The 21,661-nt window shown below is 40.3% G+C and overlaps 1 protein-coding gene and 1 pseudogene across 1 annotated transcript; both read left to right on the top strand.

The window, feature by feature from the left end:
• Nucleotides 1-648: 648 nt before the first annotated feature.
• Nucleotides 649-1,890, top strand: LOC112405419 (phosphoserine aminotransferase-like; annotated as a pseudogene).
• A 6,712-nt stretch (nucleotides 1,891-8,602) lies between these two features.
• Nucleotides 8,603-21,059, top strand: QNG1 (Q-nucleotide N-glycosylase 1). Its single transcript, XM_024753886.1, has 4 exons — nucleotides 8,603-9,140; nucleotides 9,681-9,940; nucleotides 15,619-15,814; nucleotides 20,680-21,059. The coding sequence occupies exons 1-4, from the start codon at nucleotides 8,804-8,806 to the stop codon at nucleotides 20,910-20,912; spliced, it is 1,026 nt and encodes a 341-aa protein (XP_024609654.1). The 5' UTR covers nucleotides 8,603-8,803; the 3' UTR covers nucleotides 20,913-21,059.
• Nucleotides 21,060-21,661: the final 602 nt, after the last annotated feature.

Here is a 21,661-nt window from a genome sequence, read left to right as displayed (position 1 = left end):
TCTTAATCCCCTACCCCAGTCTTGCCCCTCCCCGCTTCCCTCTTCCCACTGGTAACCACTAGTTTGTTCTCTATATCTGGTAAGTCTGCTTCTGTTTTGTTATATTCACTAGTTTGTTTGATATCATACAGTATTTGTCTTTCTCTGTCCAGCTTATTTCACTAAGCATAGTACCCTCCAAGTCCATCCATGTTGTTGCAAGAAGAGGCTTCTCTTGTACAGGCAGCATGGCTAATTTCAGGGAGGAGAGCCACAAAGTATGGGTGAGAGCTTCCTGCTCCACCTCAGCTGCCACTGCTGCAACCAGTGTCAGTTGGGCCTTCACAGCTATGCCATCTGGGGCATAAATCAGTCATTTTATAGGAGAGAGCCAGGCCCTATCTCAAGGCTGCCACTGAACATCCAGAGCAACTAGCAATGTGCCCCGAGTTTCTGGCTTTTTCTTCCACTTTCAGACTGCGATAAAATGCCACACGTCACAGGCAAGGAATCTGACTTCTCTAACAGGCACCAAAGGGGCTGGGTGATGCAATCTGGGATGATGGAGGAGTTAACTCCCAGTGGGGAAAACTCTGACTATGGGGAAATAAGAGACAGGAGAGAGATGTACACTGTCCTGTGATGGATCTTCTCCAGCCAGCTCCACCCATGCCGCTCGCTCGGGATGCACTGCGAACACTTGGAGGTAGGCAGTCATATTTAGCTCAGGCCACCAAGCTGCCTAGCTCTGTGTTGTTAGACATACAAAAGGAACTACTAGACCACAAAGGAGTCGGCATTAGTGTTCTTGAAATGAGCCACAGGCCATCAGCTTTAGCTGAGATTATTAACGGCACATAGAATCTCATGTGGAAAAAAAAAAAAAAAAGAATCTCATGTGGAAATTGTTAACCGTTCCAGATAATGATTTTTGTGCAAAGAGGAGGGTTGGTTGGGCCAGTTCAGTGCTGTCCCCTTAAACCTGATTGACGTGAAAACCCCCAGAAGCCTAGAAGTTTGGGAACTGTGAGTGTCATCCATTCTAAACTTAGAAGTTATAGGAAAATTCTGGATCCAAGCCCCTGGAACTTCAATCAGGTCACTTCCTCTATGTATTGCTGCACAAATGAGACCAGGTCCAGAGTAGAATTTTACTTTATCCCTGATGTCAGGGGAGCACTGCTGGTTTTTGACACGTCCTCAAATTTCCCATATAAACCAGTTTGGTGTTTACAAGTTTGGTGTGATTTTTGATGGTGCCCAGCAGAATGCTGGCTCTTCAGGGGTCACAGTGGTGATCTTTCAAGATATCCTGCTAGGATTCACCCTCAGAAAGTGCCCCTCCATCCTGGAATACAAAGTGCAAGCCAGAAACAACTCTATTCAACACAGCTCCCTGTTTCGGCTTCTATGGCATTGGCTTGGTCTTGGAGTATATTAAGAATAACAGTGGTGAAGGACTTCCCTGGTGGTCCAGTGGTTAAAACTCCATGCTTCCACTGCAGGGGGCGAGGGTTTGATCCCTGGTCAGAGAAGTTCTGCAAAAACAAAAAGAAGACTAACAGTGGTGAAGCAACCATGAAGCTTAGCTCTGTCAAATCTCAAATGATTTATGATGTTATTGATAATTCTCAAGGATCCTATATATATCCAGTGAAGCCCAGAATAGAAGCAAGGCAAATATTCCATTCTGAAGCAAGATGAATATTCCATTCTGCATTGGCAATGCCAAAGGAGATGATGCTTTAGACTAAAAGATTTCTCAATAAAGCTTTTGAATTCAATATAATCTCCTTGAAAGGGCGTGGGTCTGTGGCAGGCATCATGGCTTCTCTGTATAATGCCAACAAGAGAGAAGATGTTCAGAAGCTGGCAGCCTTCATGAAAAATTATTTGGAGATACATCTATGAACACATCCTAACCAATACGTACTCTGTCCTTGAACATCGGACAAAATTTAAAGTAACTTGGGAATGGCTACGAAAAACTTAACAAACATGGCATTTTTCTCGAATGGACATATTTATTATAGACTCTTCTTTTTTTCAAGGAACAATAGCAAAACATCCACAGCTGGTGGGACTTAGACTTGACTTGAACTGGAAACATTTAAAAAATCTTCCTCTTGCTTTTCTAACAAAAACTAGCTTATGTTGCCTTTGCTACTACTTTTTCTAGCTAGATCTCAGTATTCACACTTGATTGTGGACTTAATTATGCAAACTGAAGTTTCTAGAGGCACACAAACACACAGTGAGGAGGGTGGATGGTGTTCTCTAGAAACTCGATCCTTGATCCTTTACAAAGTGACAGCAGTGGGGTCTCCTGGCTTCTGCAGCTGTTAATTCAGGTCTGCACTGACCGTGTGCTGAGTGTTCAGAAGTTCCAGACTAAAGGGCAAACGGGAGATCTTTCTTTATACTGTTATTTTCATAAAGAGACAAAAGTGACGTACTACATGTTTATATAGCAAGGTCTGTTTTTAGTACCAAATAGTTTATATCACTACATGCTTATATTTCCAATAATGTGGTTCTCAGTAATACACATAGAGACTTTTAGAATTTGTTAGAATCCTTCACTTCCTGCATTGTAGTATTACATTAGCCACAGTTGCGCTCCCCACTTCCACCCTCCCTCCCTTTTAAAGCTGCTTTACAAAAAAGATTTAGAAGTTCTCAGGTTCACTTTTGCTTTCCTTTCAAAGAGTAGAAGAGAAGGTTGGTTGATTGGCTCTTTTTTGGTTATGCCGTTGAACTAAAATTCTCTGTTAAACTCCCTTATCCTTTGTTCACTTGAATGTTCTTTTATAGTGTTTGACCAGAGGGAAACTGTGAGTTCTGGAAGGTCTTTGCTGAAGAGTCTTTTCCCTTATTGTTTATATATTGTCAGTATTTTATGTTGAATAGGTGAAGAACATTAAAATCCTAAAACAGCTAGAAAAAGAGAGAGACAGAGAGAGAGAAGAGGATTTCCTTTCTTTTCTTCTTCCACAGACTGCTCTGAGGCAGTTTCTTCACATAGTTTGTCCAGGGTAGTGCAGGCTGTGCCAATGCTTCTACACAGTGATTAGCTGTGTCTCTTCCAGGCTCATCGTGAAGCAGTAGCCAGCACACATACTATGTCCCCCTGTGTTACTTGCCAACCGAACTTCCTCCTTTCCTCTCCCTCACTGTCAATGCCCTCAGATTGCACCTCATAGATAAAACACCAGCACTTAATCCCTGCCTCAGTTTCTGTCATGATAAATATTCCTTTGTATCTGTTTATTTTTGCACTTTATAAAAGTAGGTTTTTTGCATATGTTACTGTGAATCCCCACTCCACCCACACCTTTTTTTTTCACTACTAAGTGATCTGCTGCCAACTGGCACCAATTCGGCAAATCAAAGTGTGCATTGCAAACATGATCATGTGATCCTCTTTACTAGAAGGTACACCAGGCAATCTGTCTACTTCTGTTCCCCAGAACTTCTCCACATTTGCGTTTTTTTGGTTCGTGTGTTGTTTTCTTCCAGTTTTATTGAGATATAATTGACATACAGCACTGTATAAGTTTAAGATGTACAGCATAATGATTTTTTTTTTTGGCTACATTTTTTTGTTTGTTTTTTGGTCTTCATTGCTGTGCGCAGGTTTTCTCTAGTTGTGGCAAGCGGGGGCTCTTCGTTGCAGTGCACGGACTTCTCATTGTGGTGGCTTCTCTTGTTGTGGAGCATGGGCTCTAGGTGCACGGGCTTCAGTAGTTGTGGCACGCAGGCTCAGTAGTTGTGGTGCACAGGCTTAGTTGCTCCACAGCATGTCGGATCTTCCTGGACCAGGGATGGAACCCATGTCCCCTGCATTGACAGGTGGATTCTTAACCACTGCACCACCAGGGAAGTCCCCAGCATAATGATTTGATTTACATACATCAATTTTATTATGCAGTGATTATCATAAGTTCAGTGAACATCCATAATCTCATATAGGTACAAGATTAAAGAAATAGGAAAAAAATTTATTTCTCTTGTGATGAGAACTGTTAGGATTTACTCTCTTAACAACTTGCATATATAACATCCAGCAGTGTTAATTATATTTATCATGTGGTACATTACATCCCTAGTACTTATTTCTCTTATAACTGGAAGTTTGTATCTTTTGACTGCCTTCATCCAATTCCCCCTTCCCCTGCCCTGCTTCCACATATTTAAATATCAGTTATGGAAATTTCTTTAGCTTGTCTTTGGGCAGTGCAACAACCCCTTGCTTGATGATTTCCAGAACCCACTCCACTGACAGCTCAGCTCCAGCTTGTAGCATCCTTGAGCTAAAGAAGGTGATTACCAGATCAATATTTTGTGCTACATCCTGAAATGAAGGGTGAGTTCAAAATTGTTCAAAGAGATCTCATGTTCAAAGCAGTGCATACACCAAGTTTGGATGGTGGTGAAGAGAATTTGGCAGGCAGGAACTGATGATCTCTAATATCATTGAAATCATTTCTTCAATGACATTTAAGTCTTGTTTGTAATCTGCTAAAGGAACATCCCTGGAACTCAGCAAACCTCTCAAGGACTGTCTGGCTTGTTCCAGAACTTTGTTGTGTTTTTTAGACAGCAAGGAAAATAAATAGATTATCAGTTTACTGTAAGAGGATAAAACTCAGGAACAGCCAGATGAAAGAGACACATAGGGCAAGGTATGTGGGAAGGGGCATGGAGCTTCCATGCTCTCCCAGCATGTTACTCTCCCCGAATCTCACCAATCTGGAAGCTCTGTACTGTTTTTTCAATAATACTTAGTTCTTCCTCCAAAGTAGGAAATGTTAATATTAATATTTCACTAGTTAAAAGCAAACTATGGTTCAAAAAAATTCTAATTGGTTTTGAACTGTAGTGAGAATGTTAATGATACATAATGGAAATGATATATTTATTCCATTATAGCTGCATATTTTTAAATAGAAGTTGAAGTATTTAAGAGTCAGAGTTTTCACTAAAAAGAGTCCATTCTGTCCCTAAGCAAAGCCTGTAGATGGGACGTTCTACATACAATAAGAAGAGAGGAGGAAGAGAAGGAGCCTTCAATGGTACTAAGAAAACTAGGATAATATAATGCCCTAGAAGCCAAGAGTGAACTTAAGGAAGTGATCAATTTTAAATGCTATACATGGATAAATCAAGGAGAAAATGAACAGAAAAATTACATAGTAGTGAACCATATCTCTTTTCTGTTAAGCCTTCTTGGGGCTTTAGTATATTGGTCACTTCGGGAGAGTCAGGAGAAATGAAAATAACAGATATCCTACCTTCACAAAATCCATTTTACTTCTTTAATTTCCTCCTTCTGCATATATCAGAAACTACTGCTCTCTAGCAATGTCCATCCATTGCTCTAGCCAACTTTTGCCCAAGAATACATTTTAACCCACTTTTTTAAGTATCTGCCATAGCAGATCATGACAGAAAATAGCAGATGTAGCAATGATTGTTGCCAATGCTTGACATTTAATTTAGCTATTCAGAATGATGGCTCTCTTGATAACTGGAATAATCTAACTTGATTACTGTTTGGGGGGTGGAAAATGATAGGGACACAACATCATTGACCATGCCTCCCTCCCTTGATCTCTTCAAAAGCCTATGCCTATGTGGAAGAGCTTCTGGCAAAGGTTTTCAAAAGAAACATACTCAGTTGGCATGTTTCCTTGGCCCTTTGCCCCCTTTACTTCTTTTTGTGGACACAATGCTTTGTAAGGGTAGAGCCATCTTACAACCATAAAGCCACATACTAGTGATAGTGAGACAGGAAGCGAGGAGCCTGGCTCCTTGCTGGCATTCTCAAAGTGTTGCACCAGCCCTGCAGTGCCTACCTCTGGACTTCTTATTATATGAGAATAACAATCCCCTTTTTGTTTAGTCACTAGAATCTGGTTTTCTGTTGCTTGAAGCATAATTCTACCCAGACATTTGATTGTCTGCCTTCCCCACTAGATCATAAGATGTCAGATAGCATGTCTGTATTTGCTACCTAAGATAGGAAGCTTTCATAGCAAATAATAGAAAACCCAACTCAAAACTGCTTTAACTATAAGGAAGTTTATTAACTCAGATAACTGGAATCCAAAAGTAAGACAAACTTAAGAGTTGACGTGGGCTTCCCTGGTGGCGCAGTGGTTGAGAGTCCGCCTGCTGATGCAGGGGGCACGGGTTCGTGCCCCGGTCCGGGAAGATCCCACATGCCGTGGAGCGGCTGGGCCGTGAGCCATGGCCGCTGAGCCTGCGCGTCCGGAGCCTGTGCTCCACAACGGGAGAGGCCACAGCAGTGAGAGGCCCGCATACCGAAAAAAAAAAAAAGAAAAAAGACTGTAGCAATTTCAAGCCTCATATCCAAGAACAACCATGTCCAGAAGGAGCATGAATCACTTCTGGAAGTTCTCCTGGAATAGCTTTTCTGGAAGCATCCTGCAAACCTATCCTTGCAACTCATTGAGGTGAACTGGGGAACATGCATGATCCTAATCCAATCCCTGGCAAGAGGGTAATATTACCCTTAGACCAGTCCAGACCACCTCTGGAGCTGAGGATGCTGTGCTACACCAACTATGGGTAAGAGAGAGATTCCTGAACAACGTCAGAATTCTGCTGGACAGGGAGATCATCTCTGTGCTTTGTGACCACCTAGAGGGGTAGGATAGGGAGGGTGGGAGGGAGACGCAAGAGGGAGGAGATATGGGGACATATGTATATGTATAGCTGATTCACTTCGTTATAAAGTAGAAACTAACACACCATTGTAAAGCAATTATACTCCAATAAAGATGTTAAAAAAAAAAAGAATTCTGCTGGGAAGGAAGAAAGAGGGAAAGGATGTTGAGTAGGTAAAGAACTCACTTTTTCTATTCCTAGCATCTTGCAAACACACTTAAAAAAAAAAAAACTCCTCTTATACACGAAAAGTTTATGCTTTATCTTAACAAGTTCCTTGAGGGAAGGAAGCATGTTTTACTTTTGTTTATACTACTCTTATGTCTCACTCAATAGCCTGAACATAGAATTTTGACTTTTTTTTTTTGTCAACAAGCCTCAGTATAAGAAAATGGCCTAAATTATTTAACCTCTTGGATTCTTTCATAGATTGCTAAATTTTCTTGTTAATCAATCAACTTTTTTTTCCTTTGGCCACATGGCTTGCGGTATGTTAGTTCCGGACCAGGGATTGAACCTGGGGCCGTGGCAGTGAAAGCACCAAGTCCTAACCACTGGACCGCCAGGGAACTCCCTACTAATCAACTTCTTTGACTCCCAAGACTTACAACTGCTAGGGTAGTCAACAGGTTGACATTTATTCAACAACCGTATTACTGTACTAGTGACTTTTTCTGGAAGAGTAAATCGTAGTGAAGCTCTTAAAATTCCTTTTTCTTATCCAAATGAAGAAACTGCAGGGATGAAGGTGTTCTGCTTCTCTAAAGGCACAGTTGTCAGACTTAAAGTTCCAAATACTCCCCCAATTCAATAACTAGAGATGACTACTGATGATTATTTTTAATGGGTGATTTTCAAAGATGTGAACGTTTTATATGATCCATGGAGATTTAAGTCTCTGAAGGAGAAAAAAATACATGCCTCTATACCAAAATTTCATCACGAGGCAAACTTGGATCATCACTAAACTGACTCCTAAACCTCTCTCCTTATACTACTAGAAGGTTTGTGTGCGTTTGTTTTGTTTTGCATTTTTAAGTTTGGGGCTGTAAGGTGATACTTATATTTTATAATAATGTCTCTTCAGTTGATTAGAGCCACTGACATAGTCCCTTACTTGACCAGGATGGTTGGCACTGGTGAGGTTGGTTCGTGGAAAGTGCCCTTGACTTGGAGATGGAATCTCAGCCCAGACCGCTGCTATGACCAGGAAGTAAGCACTGAATCACTCAGCTTCTCTTGCACAAATAGGGATTACGATTGCTGCTTTTGACACGGCCGTAGACTACATGGGATTCGGTATCTAAGCACAAATCCAGGCACATAATATTAATTTAACGATTTAAGACACTTGTTTCCTCATCCATTTCTCCAAACATTCCAACTAATCCTAAACCTCCAAATGGGCCAGGATTCAGCAAAATGAAGAAGTGGCCTGCCTGGGACATGGGGGTGGAGGTGGCGGGACCGCCAACCCGTGTCGTAGTCTAGGGGTGGCTCGGCCCCCCATACCGAGACCCGCGGCCAGAAAGCTCCTCGCGTTCCAGGAACCCGGATGCAGGGCGTCGCCACGGATATCTTGCCCAGACTTCGCCCTCCGTGGAGAGGGGAGGGGCGGGAGCCGAGTGAGGGCAACGCAGTACACCGGTTGGAATCATCGCGACTCGGGCCACAGCGGCGGACGCAGGCCCACCTGCCCGAGGGAGGGGGGAGCACGGGCAAAACGGCCAAGCCCCACGTCTCGGAGTGGGCAACTCCCAGCAACGGCGCGCCGGACGCTTCGAGGCGGTTTCCAGACCTTCAGAAGCGGAGGCGGGTCCTGGGAGTGCGCCCCGGCGCGAGTGGGCGGGGCCGCCCTCCCGGAAGTGCCTGCGGCCTCGGGCTGGCGCGCTGCGCAGCGCAGCGGTATGCACAGTTCCCCAGTCTGGTACGGCTTCGGCTGTCGGGGCCGGGCCCAGTCGGTTTTGCTAGCCTCTCTGAGAGGGCGGGAGCCTTTTAGGGCAGCGATCCCGCGGTGGAAAGGGAGGAGGAGTCGTAGGGGACCCTGGCCCTTGCCCCAGCTAGAGAGGGAAGAGAGTTTGGCTGGCCTGCGGGCGAAAGCGTCGGTTCCCTTTCCACAGGAGAGGGGCGGATGGACGGGCTTCTGACTCCCAGGGAGTCCGCAGAATTCATTGCGGAGAACAGTCGAGATGTGTTCATTGACGGCGGAGGCGTGCGGAGGGTGGCCGAGCTTCTGCTGGCCAAGGCCGCGGGGCCCGAGCTGCGCGTGGGGGCCTGGAAGGCCCTTCATGAGCTGAACCCCAAGGCGGCCGACGAGGCCGCCGTTAACTGGGTGTTCGTGACAGACACGCTCAACTTCTCCTTCTGGTCGGAGAGTGACGAGCACAGATGTCTGGTGGGGTACGGGGGGAAAACGTACAGTGGGTACTGGTCCCTGTGCGCCGCGGTCAACAGAGCCCTGGACGAAGGTTGGTGCCCCTTCTCCCGGTCAGACCCAGCAGCTTTGAGGTTTCAGTTTAGTGGGAGGGTCCCACAGAGCGGGTTGGGAGATGGAATAATGTGTTGATAAGGCGAAATTGAAGTTCTTCACTGCCGGTACCTCTGCTTAAAAGTATGAGAAGAGGCTGGCATGAAATCTTTATTCAGTGGGAAATGATTCTAATATTTATCATTGTCACAGCTAAGTCAAAGTCAGTTTTCTAAAGAATGCCACTTTGATGGCATCTGAGGAACAAAGGGCAGAAATTATAACACATTTTACACAGTCAAAATACATCTGATGTAATATTACAATTGTTAGAAGTGGATGAACAAATACAGACAAGCAAATAGAGAATGAGGGATCTGCTTCTGATTTTTAATTACTCATCCACTTTTACTGCATTCCTATAACAATTATGCATTCCTTTAAGAATTATGTGGTTTCATTTTAATTGTGTTGCAATAGCAAGGGCCTAATGAATATAAATGTATGACGTTGTTCCAATGCCTTTTCTTTTCTCCCCAAGGGATACCAATAACTAGTGCTTCGTACTATGCCACAGTTACCCTGGATGAGGTTCGGCATATACTCCGTTCTGACACAGACGTCCCCATGCCTTTGATAGAAGAGAGGCATCGGATTCTCAATGAAACTGGGAAAATTCTGCTTGAGAAATTTGAAGGCTCTTTTCTTAATTGTGTCCGGAAAAGTGATAAAAGTGCTCAGAAGTTATTGCACCTGGTAGTTGAAAGCTTTCCTTCTTATAGAGATGTGACTCAGTTTGAGGTGAGTTGCTTCTGTTGGCCATTTAATTTTTTTTATTTTTATTTTTTAAAATATACTTATTTTTTGGCAGCATTGGGTCTTCGTTGCAGTGCGCAGGCTTCTCATTGCAGTGGCTTCTCTTGTTGCGGAGCACGGGCTCTAGGCGCGCGGGCTTCAGTAGTTGTGGCACACAGGCTCAGTAGCTGTGGCTCACGGGCTCTATAGCGCAGGCTCAGTAGTTGTGGCGCACAGGCTTAGTTGCTCCACGGCATGTGGGATCTTCCCGGACCAGGGCTCAAACCCGTGTCCCCTGCATTGGCAGGCAGATTCTTAATCACTGTGCCACTAGGGAAGCCCCTGTTGGCCATTTTAGAGTTCTTTAATTATCTTCTCATAGTTAACTCTTTTACTTCCAGAATTCCTTTTGAGAATAAAAATTTTAATTTTGGAATTTTTTTCCATGTGGAACAAAGGAACAATAACAAAATTATTAAGTAGTGTTTCAAAGATATTACTTTTCTTAATGTTTTCTAATCAGTGTATTCTCTTTATTCTGTCCTTTAAAAATGTTTCAAACCTGAATTAACACTAGACCTTCAACATGATGTTGTCACTTAGGGATAGTGAGGTCCTTTTAGTACTTCAAAAAATTTACTTCATTGGATGAAAATCAGGATGTATACTAAATTCTCTCTAATAAAAAATATTTCTTGCAGAGTTCTAATGTATATATACTGTGTGTTTTCTTTTTCATACACAGGGTACTTTAACAGTATTATTTGCTTTATGGTACAAAAGAGTTTAAATAGGCATTCTTTTAAAAGGGTGAACATTTTGTGTACTCTCCCAGTGTACACCTGGATTTTGCTTTTGTATAATTCGTTTAGAATTTGTTATCACTGTTTATTTTAACTGTGACGTAGAATTGAAAGCAACTTCAGGGGGATCATATAATGTAAATCTATTGACTAAGTTAATGAATACTTGTGTCAACTTAAAATTTTGAAGCTACCCTTTTGTGATCACAATTCTGCAACTAAAATTACCAGTAATATTGTTCAAATCGTTCTTTATGATTTACAAGGTGTTTGCACAGACGCTCTCATTTGATCCGCAGAACAACTCTGTGGGGCCTAGGGACAAGGAACATTACAGTCCTGTTTGCAGACCAAGAACCAAAGTCTGAAAAAAAGAAAGGTTAACTAGTGTATCTTAGGTCATTTAGTCAAGAAATAGCTAGCTTTTCAGTTCTGCTGTAAAGTGAGAGATGCCTGATTATGTATGTTAAGATTCTTTTAATTGCAACTGACAGACACAAAACAAGAAAAAACTTAAGCAAAAAGAATTTGGGGATAGGTACTGGGGATAAACATCCAGGATCAGGGACTCAATGCCGTCAGGATTCAGTCTCTCTTCTTTGTTTCTCTTGACTCCATTTTTCCTTTACTGCAGACCAGCTTTCTCCATGAAGTAGAAAAGGTCCATGAATTTTGCATTTTATCACTTCAGCCATCAGGGAGAGAGGGAGAAACTTCCTCTGGGTTCTAAAACTCCTGGGCGAGGACTGAATGGGCCGGACAGAGGCAGTTCTTAGAAAAGAGGCCCTAGGCCACTGTTGAACTTTATTCTCTTCTGAGGAACAATTTTACTAATGCAGAGGGTACTTTGAGATTTATCTTTGTCTTCAAAGTATGTCATTTCAACCTTGTTTTTCAGGAAATTTGGATCAAGTTCCTTGGTCCATCATTTATAAATATATTAAACAGTGTATAAAATAAATCAAACTGCCATTAATGTGGCTGAGACTCTGTGTATTCCAGAACTGACATGGTTGTTGTACAAGAAGGGCTGAGATTAAATCTAACATGACTTCAGGATGCAATGAATTCAGGACACCATGTAGTTTATTTACTTTCAAGTTGTCCTGAATTTTTGTCTTTGTGAAAGAAAGGAGTGATTTTTTGGTAGATTATGGTGTTGATTTAGTAAGCATTTGTTGAATTTCTCTTTTATTTACAGCATAGTGCTTTCTTTTGATTTGTTATGTATGCTGAAAAGTTCAGTTAAAAACTGTACCAGGATATAGATTAATTTTAAGGCTGATACATTTTAAATGAAAATTAGTACCTGAACCATTTCCCATCAGTATTTATTTCTAAAATACATTCTTACAGAAATATCCCCAAAATGTAACAAAAATCAAACCTAAACCTTTTAACACTTTCCTAAAGGAGTATTATATTTTTTCATGTATTTTTTCATAAGATTATCATTATTGTTACACAAAAGCACTATATTTCTGAAAGCCGTATGATTCCTAACATAACACTGAGCATGTAGTGGGTGCTCACTTAACCCTTTGATTAGTTAATTTACAGTTACTTTTGCATATTCATTTAAAAGATATATAAATAGTTAGAGCACTTTGCTCAATTAATTCCAAGTCTAAAGGAATTCAAATTAAGTTTGGGTGCTGCTTCTGAATTCAGAAAGTGCTAAAATCAAATGTCTTTTAATCCATATTTTAAAATTTTCTAATTGCAAAAGTAAAACAAATTAATACAGAATTTGGAAGGTACAGAGGAGCAGTCTTTATTCTGCCAAGAGGTAACCACTATTCACAATTTGGTCTTTTTCTCTGTGTGTGTGAATGTGTATACATATGAGTGGGGGAGAGTTATGCTATACAAACTTTTAAAATTTAACATATTATGAGCATCTATGTCAATAAAAATTCTTTCACAGCACACTTTTTTTTCCATACTACTATTTTTAATGACTTCACAGTATTCCACCATATGGATGTACATTACCATAATTATTTGCCTGAACTATTTTACCAGAATAATTGTGATACACAGTTTTAGTTTTTAAATTAAATTTTGTATCTTATTGTTTTCCGTTTTATATAATAATAAGCAATACTGACAACAGTTTACACCCGTAATATTTTCTTAGGATGGATTCCTAGTAATAGGATTACTGAGTCAGAGCATGGCCAGGATTTTCAGGCTTGTGATACATAAAAATGGTAACTCTTCTCCAGAAAGATGATCAGCCACAGCGTATTGGAATGCCCTTTTCCCTGCTCCTTCGTAATATGGTCATGGTATTGGTTGCTGTATTTTTTAATCTTCAGCAAGTTACATAAAAATAGTTACAATTGTTTTTAATGTTTATTTAGTTACTGCGATTTATCATTCACTTTTAGATATTATGAACAAATTAATGAAATTAGAAAATTTGTCTAAATGAGACAGTTTTAGATCAGTGATTTCCCAACCTGGCTGTGCCCCAGAATCAGTTAGGAAGCTTCAAAATTCAGATACATTTCCAAAGCACCATCCTCAAAGATTCTGATCTATGGGTAAAAGAACTATTTTTTTTAAGCTCTTCAAGTGACTCTGATTTAGACTATTCAGTAGCTATATAAAAGTCCTAATTAATAGATTGGCTTCCTTTACGCTGATGTACTGATAAATATACATGAAAAGCATGAGCTTTTCTGATATTTTAATTGATAACATTTTATGTTACTCTTAAGCATTTGTAATTTTTGACCTTTCTAATTTGTTCATAATAAGTTTGTTGCAGAAAATCAACTCATGGTTATAGAGTTTTACACTGGTAATTACTTTATAAAGGTACTATTTTGAAAATATTTTATTCACAAAGCAATATTATGGAAATATAGGGTAATTGTTATTTGGGGATTTACTGGTATTTTCAGTGATATCAGTTAATATTTTACAGATGTAGAATTTTATTACTAAAATTATTTCATTACTAAAAACCATATCAGCTTGTTAAGAAAATGTTTTATAGGTGATTTGAGTTTATTTTTAGATTCTTTGCTTGAATTTGTTTTTGTTTTTGTTTTCATTTTAGGGTATTATAATCTAATCCTTGTGATACTAGTTGGCTACCATGGAAACAGTGCTCATGATGTGACAATTTGTGTTTTGTTAGATGCCAGCACTGATTTTGTTATATAAGTCTGGTTCCTAGATTTTTCCAGTTTGCTCTATGAATCTTGTTAAAAATAGGAGACAGTAGCTTCTATCATAGTAAATATTATGATGTAATAATTTTGTTTGAAACAGTTTTATTTTGCCAATTAAGTTTTATGCCTTGCTGTTTAATAAAGTAGACTTGAATTAGAAACCTAGTTACCATATATAAGTCCAGTGTATATAGAGGAACAGCTGCCAGGTTGTCATATTTTGATAGGTTTGAGAATATAGATTATTAGCAAATGATATAGGGATATTTCTTAGTGGTGATTTGTTCCCCCAGCACTCATTGTAATTTACAGTCTTTACACTATGTCAAAAAATGAGTGTATGTGTTTGCCCTAGAAAACAAGATACCTGCTTTTTTAGTGGTGGCCTTAGAAAATTTAGTTTAAAAAAAAAAAGAAATGAAATTTAGTTTATTTAGTAAAAGTAAATCTGGATTGATTGTAAGAGGTATACCTTAAGGTTAAGGAATATTAGGTTATTTCTCATTAGGACAGTGTAGCACTGGAGGTTTTTTTAGTAAATAAAGGAATCTGTATTATCATCTTAAAGAATTTTTATATGGAGTCTTTCCTTGAAGAATTTAATTTCATTTTTTATTTACTTCTTTATGTCATTTACTTATTTAAACATTCTCCAAGGTGGTCAGAATATATTTTGGGAGCCAGTGATACTGATTATTCACATTTAGCAGACTAGCAGTTATAGAAGATGATTTGAGGTTATTAGCATTGGTGTTAGGACTAGGAGTAGACTGTAATTATCTGTTTTTCCATAGTGAAAGCTAATGAGCATTTGTAGTTTTATAGAGAGTTTTAAAAAATTCATTTATTTATTTGGCTGCACCGGGGTCTTAGTTGCGGCACATGGGATCTTTAGTTGCGGCATGTGGGATCTAGTTCCCTGACCAGGGATTGAACCCAGGCCCCCTGCATTGGGAGCATGGAGTGTTAACCACTGGACCACCAGGGAAGTCCCTATAGGGAATTTTTGAGTTAAATTATGACCCATTATCTTATAATGCCTGGTTAAATTTGTTTCTTCCATGTATAAATATAATTGGTAACTAATTTTGTTATATAGACTTACATATTAACTTGGACCATTTCCAAAAAGGGTAGACTTGATAAATTATAGCTGCTGATCAGTTTTGTCTTTATCTCTGAAATAAGTTAATCATTTTATCTGAAAGGAAACTAAAAAATGGATGTTGTAATTCTCTTCAGAGGTGAATTTAGGAATGATTATTTTCTTCTTTATACTCTTCCATATTTTATACAATTAATGTGAATTATGTTGCAATCAGAAAAACATACATTTTTTAACTTAAACTTTCTAAAGAAATGCTATCTAGCCCTTAACAATAGCAAGCAGGTGGATTATAGTGACACAGAAATATGTATATGAAGTAATGCCATTGAAAAAGAACACTAAATAGTGCCATGATTACATAAATTGTATTTTATGTGCTTTGAAAAATAGGAAGTAAATTTGGAGTGATAGAGATAACTTAGTATTTATTAGACCCCTTCTTTTTTTCTGTAGAAGGCCTATAATTTCTTACCAAAGAGTAAGATTATTCTACCCTTGAAAAATGTTTTCTGTGTGTGCCTTTTTTTTAGTAGCATACATAAAGCTTTCACATACCCAGGTAACATTTATATTCTCCTCATTCATCAGGGGAAAAGAATTTCTTTTTACAAACGGGCCCAAATCCTTGTGGCAGATACGTGGAGTGTATTAGAGGGAAAAGGAGACGGCTGCTTTAAGGACATCTCCAGAATCACCATGTTTGCTGACTATAGATTACCTCAGGTTCTTGTTTACCTGGGAGCCCTGAAATACTCTGACGAACTACTGGAGAAACTTCTCAAAGGTTTGCCAGCTTAATTAAGCCATTCTTTGTTATATGTTGGGTCTTTGTCTAGTTTCTTTCACAAAAGGTCTTCTTTCCTTAAAAAACAAAACAAAACACTATTACTGTTAAAAGCACATGTAAAGAAGAATGCAGGGGCAATTAAATTACAAAGAAAATTGCTTTTTGTTGTTTACAGTGTGGAATATAGATATTGTTGGAAATCACACTATTTGGACATCATCATTTCAGAGTCTTATAATAAAATGAAACCTAAATTTATGTCATGTGAAGGTGTGCAACACTAAGACAGTTCAGGTTTGTATTTAAAGAGTGCTAAGCTGAAGAGCACACTACACTGTGAAATAAAAGGTGGGCTGAGGGCTTCCCTGGTGGCGCAATGGTTGAGAGTCCGCCTGCTGATGCAGGGGACACAGGTTCGTGCCCCAGTCCGGGAAGATCCCACATGCCCCGGAGCGGCTGGGCCCGTGAGCCATGGCCGCTGAGCCTGTGCGTCCGGAGCCTGTGCTCCACAACGGGAGAGGCCACAGCAGTGAGAGGCCTGCGTACAGGAAAAAAAAAAAACAAAAAAAAAACAGGTGGGCTGAGAGATAGGTAATATTTACTGGATTTTGCATTAGGAGGCTCCAAGGTCTGTCACTGGCTTATCTTGCACAAGTCACTCACTTTCCTAGGCTTATTTATTTACCATTATTGGGTTTGATTATTGATTCTCAAGAGTGGGAGCCTTATTATAATATGTGAGTATAGATAATTGTGTTTGTATGAAAAGTAGCTTTTTGTTTTTTAAACATTTCTTTGTATAAGGAAAATAATTATACTGTACAATTTTCGTGTTAATTTCTCTTTTAGGTACAGTATTTTCAGCTACTTTTTTCTTTATTTTTAAAAGAAGTAGTTTTTATGATTGAATAATTTTCTCTTGTGAAATAGATTTCAATCACCGAAAATAAGAATAGCACAGGATATAAAAGTACCATTATTTCTATGATTGCTTCTACCAGGTTTTTATGCAGCCTTGGGCAATCTGTTTTGCCCATTTCCTCATCTGAAAAGTAACAAGCTATTTTATGTCACAATGCTCATGTCTGGGGTCATTAATTGTTGGATACCTTTAAAAGGGACAACATTTAGCAGTCAGGGCTTCTACATACAGCCATATTCAGCTGATCTTTTTTTTGGCCAACGTATAGAATGTTCATTCCTATCTCTAAACACACTCTTGCTTGGTTTCCCTCACCCAGATTTTCTTTTTTTCAATTCAAATCCTACACATCCACAAAGGCTTAGTTCAATTGTCACCTCTTCCACATAGCTTTTCCTAACTCTCCATGCTTTGTCTGTCTCCTTCTCCTGAGTTTTTAGAGCACCCAGTTGTCTCTGCTACTGTGAGAAAAACTCTGGTGAGAAGGGATCACCCAGCGTAGTTGTACAGAGTTGTCTGAATTTTCTTGTACCATCCATTTCACCTCCAGAGGCTCTTTTCCAAATGTCCAGCTGCAGCTGTTACTGCCTCTTATTACATCCAGCTTCAAACTATCCTTCGCTAGTTTGTCATAGGGGGAGCAAATTCCCTTGCCTCTTAGTTTATTTAAGCAAAGTTGGAATTTTTTTTTCCCCAAAAAGTACTTTACTAACAACTAGAGGAGAAAAATTGATAGAACCTATAAATATAAAGGAGCACACATAAGTCTAGGACACTGATTAAAAAAAATTTTTTTTTAATATTTATTTATTTGGCTGCGCCGGGTCTTAGTTGAGGCATGTGGGCTCTTTTAGTTGCAGCATGCGAGCTCTTAGTTGCAGCGTGCAGAATCTAGTTCCCTGACCACGGATTGAACCCGGGCCCCCTGAATTGGGAGCATGGAGTCTTAACCACTGGACCACCAGGGAAGTCCCTAAAGATTATCTTAAGTGAAATCTAGAACCAGGTGGCTTGATTAGATGAGGTAGAAACTTCCTTAACTGATATCCAGTGATACTTTTTCCAAACTTGAGGATATACTACATGTATAATTCTTTTCTTCTCTTCTCTTCTGGGTAGGGCAGCCCTTGGAAGACCTACTTAGATTTCTGTTCATTTACCTACCTAGATTTCTGTTCATTTTATCTTTAGCTCATCTCTTCGCCAAAGGCATATTTTTTAGCTAGCTATAAAGACTGACAATGCAGTTTGGCTAAATTAGATTCTTCATTGTGATTCTAAGGCTGACTTTTAGGCCTAATATGTTGGCCAAGTTACCTTCCCTGACTCTAATCTATGTCAGTCCTCTCAAATGGTTTCATTCTTTTTCTGTTTCAAAGTCCATGTCCTATTCCATACTGTAAGTTGCTGTATTAGTTACTTTGTTAGTTTCCTTATGGCTGACATAACAAATTATCACAAACTTGATGGCTTAAAACAGCAGAAATATATTCTCTCATGTCTCTGGAGACTAGAAGTCTGAAATCAAGGTGTTTGCAGGGCCATGCTTGCTCCCTCTGAAGGGTGTTGGGAAGAATCTTTCTTTGCCTCTTCCTAGCTTCTGGTGGCTGCCAGCAGTCCTTGGCATTCCTTAGCTTTGTAGCTGCATCACTCCAACCATGGCTTTCTTCACTGTGTCTCCTCTGTCTCTTCGTATCCTCTCATTTTTTTTATGAGGACAGCAGTCATGGCATTGAAGGCCCATCCTAACACAGTTATGACCTCATCTTAACTTGATTACATCTGTAGAGGCTCTTTACGAGTAAGGCCACATCCACAGGTACCAGGAGTTAGGACTCGAATGTATTTTTTTGTTGGGGGGGGGGGAACACAGTTCAACTCTACAGTTATTTGTTACTGTGTAACAAATTATGCTCATATTTAATGACTTAAAGTAACACATTATCTCACAGTTTCTGTGGATCAGGAATTTGGGTGCTGCTTAACTGAGTGCCATCTGGCTCAAGGTTGCAGTCAAGCTGTTAGCTGGGGCAGTGGTCTTATCTAATGGCTCCACTTGGGTGTGGTATCTACCTCCAAATTCACTGTCATGGTTGATTTGGCAAATCTGGCAAGTTGATAGTCAAGTTTGAAGGAGTTGATTAGCAAGAGAACTGAAGAATGGATTTGTATGCTGGCACCTGGGGCAAAGTAAGGAAATGGAGGGACACAGCCAGTGTCTGTTCTTCCACCTGCCCCAGGGATCAGGGAGAGATGGATGGAGGGGACACTTAAGATCCTAGGTGACAGAGTGGAACTCAATGGGGCTAGGGTATTTTCCCTAGGTCTCAGTGGATCACAGGGCCTCTCAGGTACTGTGAAGCTCTGTACAAGGGTACAGATTGGTGGCCAGAGGCCAAATATAGCTTGCAGATGTATTTTGTTTGGCTTGAACAGTGTTTTAAGTGATTTTTAATTAGTTATCAGCACTTGACAAATAGGAGATTTCACATGAAAATCAACTTTCTGGCTTCTCTTGTAAGAGTAGAGAAATATAGGTACATTGGGTTTACCTTTACACGGGGCAGCACATGCTCTCTAGCTCACCACAGTTTGCATCTGGCAGCTGCATCCACTTACTCTATCTGGCTTATCTTTATAGGCAGTTGAGTTGATGAGCCCAGCTCTAGTCTCCCTGGCAAAGCACTGCCAGCGCCCACCCTGCAGGATCAGATATACCCTGGAGATGGGCGCTGAATATACTGCAGGTCCTATAGGAGCTCGCGGCTCCATATTCAGGCAGAGCTGACTAAAGGATCCTGAATCCAGGATGTAAGGGCAATCTGGCTGTGACATCTGTCACCCCATTGATGGCCAGGGTTGATTCGGCTGATCTGGCTGGCTAGGCGGGTGTCCCCTTCCTCCCTCACTGCTCCATGTGCGTCCCTCCTGAAGCTGCACACTCGGTGGAAGAGGACGACCTTCCCTGATAGAGGAGGACCATTCTTTGGTCAAAGGTATACAAGTAGCTGCACTCCCCTGCTAGAACCTCCAAACAAGCTCTCAAGGATCCTAAATCCGAAGAATGATGATGGTTTTCCTTGCTTAAGCTAAGAACTTTGATTTCCTAGGTTTTCCTTGATGTACCTGGCATGTCCCCAAGACAGTGTTAAGTGGGGAAGGGAGGTACTGTTTATTTGGCCCCCTAGGAGTCCTCCACATTTTGCAATAATGTTTTTATTTTTCCTGACATTAAACCCAAAATTTAAATCCTCTCTAAAAGTAATTTAATAATCTTGCTGTCATATTTTAAAATGTATGGTTAGAGACTTCCCTGGTGGTGCAGTGGTTAAGAATCCACCTGCCAATGCAGGGGACACGAGTTCAAGCCCTGGTCCGGGAAGATCCCACATGCCGCGGAGCAACTAAGCCTGTGTGCCACAACTACTGAGCCTGCACTCTAGAGCCCACGACCTACAACTACTGAGCCTGCGTGCCACAACTACTGCAGCCTGCGTGCCTAGAGCCTGTGCTCCGCAACAAAGAGAAGCCACCACAACGAGAAGCCCACGCACCGCAACAAAAAGTAGCCCCCGCTCGCCGCAACTGGAGAAAGCCTGCACACAGCAACAAAGACCCAGCATAGCCAAAAAAAAAAAAGTATGGTTACTCCATACTTTTTATTTATTGGGGAGCTAGTATATGCAAGGTGCTAGGTTAGGTCCTAGGAATATTGAGACAACTAAGCTGGACATGGTCCTTGTCATTGTGGAACTTAACTTGCAATTTTGAATTAATGCCTGAGTTTAGAAATGGTTTAAATTACCAAAAATAAATCTGAGATTTACAATTTTAAAATCAGTACTATTTAAATACTGTGTTTTGTCCTATAGTAAAGTTTTGAGTAGATTTCATTTCATTGACTATTAGTGCTTCTTGCTCTGTCTTTTTTCCCTTTCAGGAGAAGTGCTTTCGTATGGGAATAGGCAAGAGGTGGAAATCAGAGGGTGTTCACTTTGGTGTGTTGAGCTGATCCGGGATTGTCTTCTGGAGCTTACTGAAAAAAAGGATGAAAAAACTAGTGGAGAGATCAATTCCATTCTTCTGGATTATTTCTTATGGGACTATGCCCGTGGTCACAGGGAAGATATGAAAGGAATTCCATTTCATCGCACACGTTGCATATATTATTGACCCACAGTGTAAACTGATCCTAAAAATACTTGCATTTTTTTTTTTTTTCTTTGCGGTATGTGGGCCTCTCACTGTTGTGGCCTCTCCCATTGCGGGGCACAGGCTCTGGATGCGCAGGCTCAGTGGCCATGGCTCACGGGCCCAGCCGCTCTGCGGCATGTGAGATCTTCCCGGACTGGGGCACGAACCCGTATCCCCAGCATCGGCGGACTCTCAACCACTGTGCCACCAGGGAAGCCCTAAAAACTTGCATTCTTATATCACATAATTATTTGTATAGTTTTGCTTTGTTATTAGAGAAGGTGGTAGAGGTTACAGCAACAAGAAAATTGATTACTCAGTCTCTCTTAAAATATTTTTCCTGACATATCACTCTGTATTGCCAACTTTTTCCTTTGTTTGCTTGTTTAGTTCTAACTATATTTTCGTTTTCTGTGGATACATGACAGAAATAGTAAAGGAAATTTAAAGCTTTCTTTAAAGCTCAGATTTCTTTTTTTTTTTACATCTTTATTGGAGTATAATTGCTTTACAATGGTGTGTTAGTTTCTGCTTTATAACAAAGTGAATCAGTTATACATATACATATGTTCCCATATCTCTTCCCTCTTGTGTCTCCCTCCCTCCCACCCTCCCTACCCAGATTTCTTAAAATTAATCATGCCTTATAATGTTATTGATCTTTGGTAATAATATTTCATCCATTCAATTGGTATCTTTTTCCAAGGTGTCATAATTTTCTATATACC

Source organism: Neophocaena asiaeorientalis, unplaced genomic scaffold (assembly GCF_003031525.2).
Source record: "Neophocaena asiaeorientalis asiaeorientalis breed wild unplaced genomic scaffold, Neophocaena_asiaeorientalis_V1.1 scaffold220, whole genome shotgun sequence".
NCBI classification, from domain to species: Eukaryota; Metazoa; Chordata; class Mammalia; order Artiodactyla; family Phocoenidae; genus Neophocaena; species Neophocaena asiaeorientalis.
Note: the sequence above shows the minus strand (reverse complement) of the source record. Positions and strands in the feature narration are given on the sequence as shown.